Below are 11,462 nucleotides of genomic sequence, written 5' to 3'. Positions count from 1 at the left end.
CAAAACCAGGAAGTTTTGGGTTTGTAGTTGTTAAATATGCCATGGTGTTTCTGACAAGAAATCAACCAGAGCCTGTGCTGCCCAGCCAAAACCAGACCAGAGCCACCATTTACTGCTGCTGCTTCAAACATCACCTTCCCTTTCAGCAGCTGGAGACCATCTCCCCCTGCCCCATGCCAGCTGAGCAATAAACAAAAAGTAAAAAAGGTCTCTGGAGGTCTTCCAAGCCAAATACAGACACTGTATGAATTTTTTAATTATGGCCCATTTCCACCCAGCTTTCCTCCTCTGCCAGTAACCCTCTCCATCCATCGCTTCCCTGGTGACCTGCTGACAAGGCACCCAGCATGATGGAGCAGAGAAAGTAGGGAGCTGGTGTTCCTGCCCTCCCTGCCTGCAATATCCTCACTCTGGGTGGGCCACAAGTCTCTAATAAAATAGGAATCCATGAAAAAACAAGAGCAGCACCTCCCTGGCCATCTTCCCAGCTCTCTCCAGCTGCTCCTCCACACCAGAGGCTGGAATCCCTGAGCTCAGCACTGCCCCAATTGCCAGGGAAGTCACTGCTTTTTGTTCCAGCCTTGTCTTGCTGTAGTATGATTTCTAGCCAGGTGCTGGTTTCTTTAATACAGCCAGTGACTTAAAACAATTTAAAAGTGTTTCTTGCAGAGGTTTCCATAGATGTCACCACAGGCTCTGTGGCACAAAAAGAAAAAGCTCCTATGTTTGCTTTGCCATGCTACTGCTGTGGAAAACTAGGAAGGCGGTTAGGCACAAACTCTTTTATCAATTTTGATTCAACAGCTCTAACCCTGCAATGGCCTCCATGCTTTGCATCCATTCGGGAAAGTTCACAGCTGAACTGGGACCAGCTAATTTCCCCCCCTGCTAAAATGTGAGGTGACCTTCACATTTCGCTGCCTACATCCCTCCACTGTGCCAGCCAAAGGGTTTCAAAGGAACAGAACAGCATCAGGTGCTACTTACACAGCCATTCTCCACAACAACCCCTCCAAACACCACTGAATAAGCTACCGGTCTCATGAGTGAAGGTTTTTCAGTCTGGTGTTTATTGCTTTGGGCCACTTTCACCATGTGTCTTTGGAGCCACATGTCTGACTTTTAGGTTGCTTTTCAACAGCTTTGCAGAAAACATCTATTAAAAATCATTTGAGTACTTATGATTGTTTTGTATTTCCAAAAGCAGGAAGGACAAACAGAATGTCCTCCTGGTGTCCACCCTGTCCATGCCTAACCTTCCTTCCCTTCTCCACAGCAGTGTGCGATGAGAGCAGAGCAGCTGCGAAACAGCTTGCTCATTTCACTGTCCATTATGTCTGACACGCCTATGATAAACTTGAAACAAGACTTCTTGATCTGACACCTCCCCTTCTCTCACCCCCTGCCTGGTTTTCCTGCCTGAAGCAATAAATTCAAGCATGAATTCATCCAACTCCTACAGGCAGCTGCATGCTCCTCAGCAGAGATGAGGATGGATAAGAGGTCTCGGAGCTCTTCCAGAGAGTCTCATAGGAGACGCAAGGAGTCCCCAGCTACACAGAGCAAACAAGAGAAGAGGGAGAGCAGCAGAGAAGCTGGCAAAAGAAGGGGAGACACAAAGCAGGAGAAGGCAAAGGAGATCAAGAGCACCGCAGGGACTGACGGCAAGGTGCACACGTCCACAGTGGTGGACGTGGACGATGTGATATCTGATGAAGAAATGGAGGCAATGGCATTGCTGGACAGCGAGCAGCAGGAGGAAGGTATGGCTTATGGAAGGGAAGGGGCTGGAAAGCTATGGGTTCTCCGACCCTGTATGGTCACAGTATGACTCTGCTCTCTGCATGGTGAGTGTCACCACACCCGCCTTGCACTGACGTGGTTACCCTCAGGACAGGATATGGGAGGCTCCAGCCAGCCTCCTGGCCAGCTTCTGCAGTACTGCAGGCTGATCAGCACTGTCTAGCAAAGCAATGACCTTTGCAACAAGCAGTTACATCCCCAGTATCCTTCATGCTTCAGCTCACTGCTCCCCAGTTCTGTTCATGCCCTACTCTCTTCCTTTTCTCACTTGCCCTTCTTTAGGTGGATGAAGTTAGCCTCAATGCCAGTTTACAGCCCAAAGAACTGCACTGCAGGAAGAACTGTGCTTGAGGTGCACACTCGTAGCTCTCCTCCCAGACAACCTTTGAGAGCAGCTCGTCTCCAGGCCACACATTAGGCAGATTCCCAGCCTGCTGTGATAAGAGGGAGAACTGTGAGTCTTTTGGCAAGATGGCTGGGCCTCTTTGGACCCAGCATCACCACAGGCATCGCAGATGTGTATTACAGGAGACAGCATCACTTTTCCACTTCCATGCCAGCAGATTTGCTGCCGTAGAGTGACACAAAGGTTCAGACTTGCTCCTGTCTCTCTAATTTTTCATAACTGCCTCTTTCTGCCTCCATTACAGGAATCCCAGCAAATGAGGGATATTGTGGAGCTAGAGTGATCACGCAGGTTCTTGGGGTCTGAACCTCCCTCAGGACCTGGTGGCTGTGCAGAGAGCTCCACAGGCAAAGGGGCAGGGATGGAAGGGATTAAAAATTGGAGGGATGCACGGATGCTAACTTCACTGCTAGAAAACGTGGTCTACTCTCTGGGCCTAGATAGACCCAGAAAGAATTTATCTATTTGCATGCCATACCTGCAGATTTTCCCTCAGACAGGATCATGACAAAGGGCAGCTGGATCAAGATGACCCACATGCACTCTGGGGAGATAGGTAATAGTCATCTGGGGATGACCACCCTAGTCAGCTTCCAGCACCATGGTGTGACTGCTGTAGAGTACAGGGAGATTTCAGCAGCACCAGTGGCTTGGTTCCAGGGTATTAGGGAGCTGGGATGCGACTAAAATCCTATTCGAAAAGGACCTGAGATACTCTGATAGGGAAGGGCACTTCAGGCTGTGCATGTTGAAAGCTACCTCCTATTTACAATCTTTCTCTTAACCATTAGCTTATCTTTCCAGATAAGCTTCTGGGATCCCAGCTCAGCCACGAGTTTCCCATTCCAAGCCTTTCAACGCTGCTTGGTAGCTGCAGGTCTTCAGGGTAAAGGCTGCTCTCTAGTCAAGGCACTATGGAGAAGCATGGCTCAATTTCTGACAGTAAGGCAGAGACTATCAGTCTCTGCTTTACTGCTATGTCAGTCTATCCTAGCAGCTCCTGGCCACCTGGGGCAGGGAGTATTCCTCAACCCAGCTCCAGGGAGAGCCAAATGGTTGACATACACCAGGTCTAGGCAAAGGGCAACACTGAAGCTGATCTGTGCAGGCGCTTGCCAGGCTATCAGTATTTTGGGAGCAGTCCTATCCTAACTCTGTCATGTCTGATTTCTTCCTAGGTGTAAAGTCTCCAGGTCTGGGCATCTGTGAGTGGCTTCTGACCATCTTGTCCTTCCTTTTCATCATAATGACCTTCCCTATTTCTATCTGGTTCTGCATGAAGGTGAGAATAGTCTTGGGGCCTCTCTAGGTTTAGTATTTGGTGTCTGGTGTGGATGTAACTCACTGGTTCAGCATGTGTCAGACATGAGCGTAAAGATTTTTTGGTCTAAGGCCCTATTTACACTTCTTCAACTCATCATTAATTTTGACTTACCCTTTACCACATGTTGCTGCAGCAGAGAGGTACACGGGTCCAACCACTGCCTATCAAACACTCCTGATGCAATATCAGCAGGCAGGAGCTTAGGTTCCTCTTTTTTAAAACAAATTCCAAGTCTATTCACTTTCAAACATAACCCTCAGCCTACCCAGCCCAGAGATGGCTGCATTGCAGCAGCAGTATAAATAGGTTCCGAATTTAAAATTTTAAAAGATTGATCTCCTAGTTAATAGCAGTTTCCCTTTTACTCCCCTTTTCTCAGATTTATAGCATGGCTACAAGTAGGCCTATTTTGATTCCTACTTCGCAGGAAATTTCACATGTACCTCATTCTCAACACGAGTGTCAGTATTATGGCTCAGATCTTACACATGTGAGCACATACACACATGGTTCCCTTGGAGGGAAACAACCAACATGGAAAATTTTAGCTCAGGGTTCAAGTCTGGCCAGGCTATAAGGAAGCAGAATTCTGGCCTCATCCTTGGAAACCCCGGGCAGGTCTTACATGGGCTGCTCTCACCAAATCTGAGGCTGTCAGAGGGCTGCTCATACACAATGCCAGCCAGCAGTTCTGGGCAGGTTCTCCACTAGGGTAAAGGGACTCAGTGACAGGTGATACCACGAGCTCATACCTGCTGAAGTTCTCCCTTTGCAGGGCTTTCCCAGAACAGACTTCCTCCTGTACCAGTGAGGCCCCTTTCCCCAGTCCTACGCCTTCCACTCCTGCCTAGCTTTTATTTCCCTCTGCAGGTAGTGCGGGAGTATGAGAGAGCCATCGTTTTCAGACTCGGGCATCTCCTTCCTGGCAGAGCCAGAGGGCCTGGTAAGGTGTTTAGTGAGCTTCCCCCAGCCATGTTGCTCCTCTTCTTCATGCTCTACCAAAGTTCACATGTTGGTGCTCTTCAAGCAGGCAAAGCTAGACAGGAGATGGGATGTCTTGGCTCCCTTCCTCTTAAAGGCCACTTGGGAAAAGCCATTAGAAGATGGCTTTTACCATCACAGAAGCAGCCTCAGAATTTGAGCCTATGTATTGCTGTTCCTTTGTAGTTCTGCATGCCAACCCCCCCCTGTTCTCCAGAGCAGGAAAGGTAATTGCTATAGTTCTGATAATCACCAGCTGCCTTTCTCTTCCTCCCACAGGCCTTTTCTTTTTCCTTCCCTGTCTGGACACATATCACAAGATAGACCTCCGCCTCAAAACCCTAGAGATCCCCTTCCATCAGGTATGGCTGACACCCCCTCTCTATATTAATTTTTTTATCTCTTTAACATTACATCTTATGCTTCCAGCTTTCATCTCCACATACAACATTTTGAAAAAACATCTCAAAGTAATCCTAACGCCTCAGAGGATGGAAGGCCAAAAATTCACCATAGTGAATTTTCTTCTTTTTTTTTAAACTACTGCTTTTAATCCCATGCAATTTGACATCCTTTAGTGGTAACAAACACCCATAGGGATTGGGGGGCCAAAGATACCGGACAGGTTTTTTTACCCACCACGCTGAGGAGCACATGCAGCAGGGACAGCTGAACCATTGCTTCTAACCCTTGAACCTGCAACCCCCCTAGCCACAGCCCCTCTTGTCATTTTGGGATGTGTTGTCTGTGCTGCTGCCTTGCCAGTGGGACTGTCCCTGTCTGGCAGCACCTCCAGTCTCAGCCCCATGGTATATAGCAAATCCTCTGATGATACAATAACCGAGCACACACCTGCGGACACAGCCTATGCTCTCAGAACAGGAATAGACTAGGCAGCAATGGGCAGGGAAACACAGCATAGGATGATGACCTACTCACAGTCCCGAGCTCAGCAGCTGTACGGAGGAGACAGACACAAAGATGCTGCTCAGGGAACCGAAATCCAGAGGTTACATAGTTTGCCCAAGGTCAGTCAGTAACAGAGGTGGAAGCTACAAAGACTTAACCATCCATCTAGTCTTTGTCATTCTCTTAATTGTGTGCTTTTCTGTGCTACTTAGAGTTGTCAGAACCAGCTCCATCTCCACTAATGTCTTCTGCTTAGGTGGTGACCAAAGACATGGTTACCTTGGAGATAGATGCCATCTGCTACTACCGGTTGGAGAATGCCTCTCTCCTCCTCACCACCCTGACCAGTATCTCCAGTTCCATCCAGCTGCTAGTGCAGACCACCACAAAGCGCCTCCTGGCACATCGAGCTTTCTCTGAACTTCTCTTGGAGAGGAAGAGCATCAGCCAGGAGATAAAGGTGCTTTCACAGAGGGGAGACAGCAGAGCAAGGGGTGAACTGAGGCTCCACAAAGCAGCTCAGGTGATCAGTCCCTCAAAATCACAGACACTGGTTTGCAGAAGGGTACAATAACAACACGCATCTCCACAGAAAAAATTGGAGATATTTGTTTGTCTTTTTGACTCAGATCACTTTAGGGGAAGGATATACAATGTGGGCCCCACAGGCGGTCGTGGTGAGTAGCAGACAGTATGGTGTGAGGAGCATGAAGGAACTGCTTTAGACCAGCTTCATCAGTGCTTTGTGATACCCCAGCTTCACCCCAGAGAGGAAATGTATTCTGCAGCCTGAGTGAGTTGCCATAAACCCAGTATACATGGGATCTCCAGCAGCAGTACGTGTATCACGGCCACAGAGAACATGATGATACCAGTCAGGAACTGCATGTCTCCTATGGAACCAAACTGGTTCCACACTTGAACTGGTATGGACTAGTTAAATCATACTAAACCTGTTGGGCAAACACAAATCAGAAGCAAAGTGAGGGAAGTAATTTTACTTCTGGGGGCCTCACACAATAGCACACAAAACTAATAAATCTGCCTTACAGTCCTGCAGTTAACTGCCTTGAATTAATGTCCCTGCACTGTCTTAGTCCCTGTAAGGGGCCCAGGGCAGGGCTGGTGCTCTCCACATGCTCTAAAAATATTCCTCTTCACAGGTGGCTTTGGATGCAGTCACAGGCTGCTGGGGAATCAAAGTGGAGAGAACAGAAATGTAGGTAGGAAATGCTGGTAGAGGGGGCTTCCCTGGCCCTTTGCACATACCTGTTCTGCCCTGCTCACTGGTGCCCGCTCCTCCTCCTGCTTTGCCTTTGGCTCTCTCCCTGCAGCTATTCTGCAGTGGGTAGAGCCTCACCCTTTGCCTTCTTGTCTCCCCTGCCCCTTTCAGTCTCTGCCTCATGTAAAACTTCCACATGTGAAGACTGCTTGCTCCTGCACTGACAGCCAGGGCAGGATCCTTAATTGGGGTCTCATCACCATTTCACCACTGCTGCAGGCAGAATTTGCACCTAATTCTGGTAGCCCAAGAGGTGCAGCAGGCACCAAACCCTCTCTGCCCCACTCTAGATCAAAGCACTGGTTGGGATGGGCTCATCACTCAGAAGCCCATGCAGAAAGGTGGGACATGCATATCATGTAGAGGGCCATGGAAGAGAACGCCAAGCAGTGAATGAGTAAATCTATGAACAGAAGGAAATTCCTGTGCCTGTCTTGAGAGCAGACTCCCAGGGGATTCTCTGATGTCTCACAAAGAGTAAGCTTAGACTTAAGGCTCAGAGAAGAGGGCTCTCTGCTGCCCAGTGATCATGCAAGCCTGGTCATTAGAAAACCAGCCCAGAAAAGGAGGCTGGGAATGGCGGTAGAAGGCTAAAGTGAGACACACAAAGGAGGGCACCCAGGGAGCAAAGAACGTGAGTGAACAGCTCTGCAGAGACTGACTGATGAGCCCATTCCAAGCCTCAGACTGACCATCCAGTGCTGCCAGGAGAGCCCAGAGTCCAGCTAATCCTCGTCCCTTACTACCATAGCAACAACGTGCAGCTGCCTGCTGAAGTCCGGCAGTCCCTGGCTGTGGAAGCGGAGGCCCAGAGACAGGCCAAAGTGCGGGTATGCCAACTCCAAATACCTCCCATCTCCTTCCAAAGCATTCCTCCTTCCCTTCCCACCCCTGGTTTGAGGTCCCTGGGACATGCCACACTAGAGTACCGCTCTGGGAAGATATGTCTCCTTTAATTCCTGTTCAAGAGCTGTGTCTATCAAGGGGAGTTGCAGCAAGAGTCCAGCCCAGCCCAGTGGAGTGCCAGATCTGGTACCTGGCCTACAGGTAGGACAGGAAGACACATAAAGAAACCTGGGGTTATCCCTGGGCCCTGTCAGGTACCCTGCACTTTGCTCAGCCCACGCTGGTCTCCATCCCTTGCACTGAGCTGCTGAAGAGCCTGGGTAAGGTTGGTGTCCAGCACCCCTCCCACAAGCCTAGCCTAGGATCTACCCTCTGCTGTGCCTTTGCAGCCCAATTGTGAGCACCGATAGGCCCAGTAAAAACAAGTTAGACATGAGCTCCTAAACTTTTGGGAGCATCAGGAGGTCTAGTATATGCTGTGATCTTCAGACAACAAGAATGTTATAATTACATTGGCCGTGGGAATTTCATGGTGGCAACCTCCCTCTGTAACAAACAGTCCACATCCCCTTACTCCCAGCCTCACAGAAGCCTTCTTTATTCCCCTGCTTGGTAGGTGATTGCTGCTGAGGGGGAAAAGGCTGCTTCTGAGTCCCTGCGGATGGCAGCTGAGATCCTGTCCGGTGCCCCTGCGGCCGCTCAGCTCCGTTACCTCCATGCGCTGCACTCCCTTACTGCAGAGAAACCTGCTGCTTTCATCTTGCCCTTGCCTTTGGATGCCATGAACCTGGTCCCTCCAGCTACCCACAGTCCTCCGGCCGTAAGCAGCCTCCTCACAGACACCACAGAGCTCCCAGAAATACTAAAAGACAAGAAGGACTCACCCATGCTCTAACAGCTGTCCCAGAAATGCTTGCCACATTGCCCCTGCTCAGCCCTGCTCAGAGAAGAGCAAGAACATTCATCTATCTGCAGCCCACCAGCAGGTCCTGGTCTGGAGGCAGGAGGGAAGGCAGCCCAGGCCTGTAATATAAAGTTAATTGTACACAGAAGAAGCCTCTGCTTGTTTTTGGAAAGGGAGACGATTTGGAGCACAAGGAACAGGGCTGGCACGTGTGTGAGCAGGGGACTGAGGGAAGAGGGGTGTTGTCGCTTCCACTTCACAGGGCCAGATGCACCTTGACAGACACCCTTGGGCCTGGCCTCGGGTCTGATCCCTCCCACCCCCTCACCTTGGCAGGAAGGACAAACTAGCCCCTACGTACTTAAATGCCCCCATCCCCAAACTGGCCAGCCGGGCAGGTAGGTGTGGGAGCCCAACGGTCAGTGGGGGACAGGAAGGGGCTCAGCACTCTTGCAGGTTGAGGGGTGCCGCCAGTCTGATTCTCCTGCGGTGAGGGAACGAGCTGGGTCCTATGGCATAGTCCTGGATGTGGGTTTTCAGTCGCCACCCCTGCGCAGGTACATACATGCAGAGGCAGCTAAGGTGTTTAGCCCTTGTTCTAGAACAGGAGGAAAAGGGAGAAAAAAAGGGCAGCCTTTAAGGCTTGGCACTTCCCTGCAAGGCTGTGCAGAGGAAAGGCAGGCTGTGCTGCTGCTTGCTTCCACTGGGGGGTGATGCAGGACAAGGTCTGAGCTTGTGGGCATCTAAACCTTTTAGGGGTGATCCGTTTAACCAACTCCCACCGAGCTGACACGGGGGAATCCAGCACTGCTGGGGAAGAGCCACCTGAGGGCCTTAACAGGAACACTTTTGCCTGCTGCAGCTGCTTTGGTAACCTCCACACACAGGGAAGGAACAGAGGAAGTCCTCAAAACTTCTATAACCCTCAAAACTCCTGTATTACCTTCCCTGCCAAAAGCTATTTGAAAAAGCGGGAACCTACAGATACTGCAATCCTTTCCCTTGGCAAAGATATGGAGCACTGCCAAAGGAAATAGCGCTGCTCTCGGTTTCTCTGACCCTGGTGCCCTTTGGGTGGACATCAGCTCTGCTCCTGCCCTTTTACCCGACCCGCAGCGTCTCCCCTTGCCTCAAAGCAGACCTCTGTTGCACAGCTGTTCCCAGGCCCAACGTTCTGCTGCTGGTGGCCTGTAGAGGCCAAAATAGAGGGCACGTTGTGGCCCTCCTCTTAATTGCCCACATGGTAGTTAGCCATCATGCATGTGCCTAGCAGGGGTCACTTGCTCTTGCATTTTCACTCAATTTATTCAGTCCCGCTTTGCCTGCTGGTAACAGTCACGCACATTGGCACATATCATCAGTAACTCTTCTGTTAAATGCAGCTATGTCACGAGGGCAGCCTGTGGGTCCTGGCTTAATACTGCTGCAAAGGACAAGGATCCTGCTTTTACTAAGTACCACATATTCTGTATTTAATCAGTGCCTTCAGCTCCATGGAGATTCCTTCTCAACACCCAGTGCTCCCATAATACTCACTCTACAAGTATTTGCTGGCCTTTTTACAGCAAGGGCACCTGGCAAACCCGCCCTCTTAACAAGTGGCTGCGAAGTAGAAAAAATCTACTTGTGAACTTCTTGGTGATCACATGAACATCCAAGCTCCAGGCTTACCCTCACATCCAAACCATTCTGCCACTGCAACCCTCTCAGGAGAGGGTGGCAGGATGGCTGTGGCTCCTGCTTGTGTGTCTGTAAGAGATCTCAGCAGTGATCCACTCATGGAAAACTGTCTCTGGGAAGTGGAACAGCTTTGTAATCTTCCACTGGCAAACATGAGCTGCGTAGTTACTTCTCTAAGGTCTGTTGTAGTTGTTTCTCATGCTACTGGAATAGGGCCCTGTTTCCTAACCTAGGGCAAAAGGTTAGGAAAGACAGTGAGCTGCAGATGATCCTTTCTCTGAACACTTCTCTGGCTGAATTTCTAACTCCATGTACGATGATCCATCCAGACCAAGATTCCTTGGCACATCAAGGACCAACACCTCTACAAGTAATGTCTGAAAGGAACAACACTTAGCCTGAGAAATGACTGTCAAGAAACATGCAGCGCTATGCCACGGCACACATATTAGCCTATTTGCACTCATATCTGCAGAAGTCAGGCATAGCTTTTTCAAATGTGTAACTTTTCTGCACTTACAGAAGAGGCAAACTGTAGCTAAGAGCATCCTCTGTTCCAAACAGCATGCCTTGTTCCAGCAGGATCTTCCTTCTTTTCAATATACAGAGCTGGCATACACTTGTCATTTTACCTTCAGAAGATATTGCATTCAAAAGCCTTGCAGAAGGAAAACATAATATTAAAATGTACTTCAGGATTAGTGATATATGATGCTACCAAAATAGAATTTACTCCGAGGGAGTTGGCTGGGGTTGTCTGAGCTGACGCGATCCCTGACAGTTTTACTGCCTGCTCTTCCAAGCTGACACTGGGTCAGCTTGCGGAGTCATGCCAAACCCAAGCAGCTCTGCTGGCCTTGCCAAGCTTTATAACTATACAGACTGCGCTGGGCTGGGGACCCGACAGAGGCAGAGTCCTGGGTGGCTACCCACTGGGCAGTTTGGCCTCTTGAGCTGGCAGCAATTTAAGAAAGGCCTTTCAGAATCCTGCACAGCATCTGGCTGCTCCATGCTTTCTGAAGGAAGGACAAAACCTTCAAAAGAAAAAGATTCAAAGATGAACAAAAATTTTTCCATAAAATTTCTGTATGATTCTTTCCTAAGCTGGTAACTGGATCATCTGAAGCCCAGAGGATGAAGGCGGTACCCATTATCAGATACACAAGCAGGCCATGCTGGCACTGAGAAAAAAAACCAAACCCTTGAAACAAGAAGAAAGAGGTGCAAATGACTTACTTGCATGATCTGACAGGGATGAGGCAGGATGAGATAGGAGTGGCAAGAAGGTATTGATGAACGCAAACAGGAGGCAAGCACATGGCTAGGG

The 11,462-nt window shown here is 49.6% G+C and overlaps 1 protein-coding gene across 1 annotated transcript; it reads left to right on the top strand.

Annotated features, from left to right (window-relative positions):
- The first annotated feature begins 1,435 nt into the window (after window positions 1-1,435).
- Window positions 1,436-11,145, top strand: NPHS2 (NPHS2 stomatin family member, podocin). The gene is made up of 8 exons (XM_009510994.2): window positions 1,436-1,763; window positions 3,388-3,491; window positions 4,404-4,476; window positions 4,794-4,876; window positions 5,680-5,883; window positions 6,587-6,642; window positions 7,457-7,535; window positions 8,168-11,145. The coding sequence occupies exons 1-8, from the start codon at window positions 1,487-1,489 to the stop codon at window positions 8,444-8,446; spliced, it is 1,155 nt and encodes a 384-aa protein (XP_009509289.1). The 5' UTR covers window positions 1,436-1,486; the 3' UTR covers window positions 8,447-11,145.
- The last annotated feature ends 317 nt before the right edge of the window (window positions 11,146-11,462 follow it).

The sequence above is a fragment of the Phalacrocorax carbo genome, chromosome 6 (assembly GCF_963921805.1).
Source record: "Phalacrocorax carbo chromosome 6, bPhaCar2.1, whole genome shotgun sequence".
Classification (NCBI taxonomy): Eukaryota; Metazoa; Chordata; class Aves; order Suliformes; family Phalacrocoracidae; genus Phalacrocorax; species Phalacrocorax carbo.
Note: the sequence above shows the minus strand (reverse complement) of the source record. Positions and strands in the feature narration are given on the sequence as shown.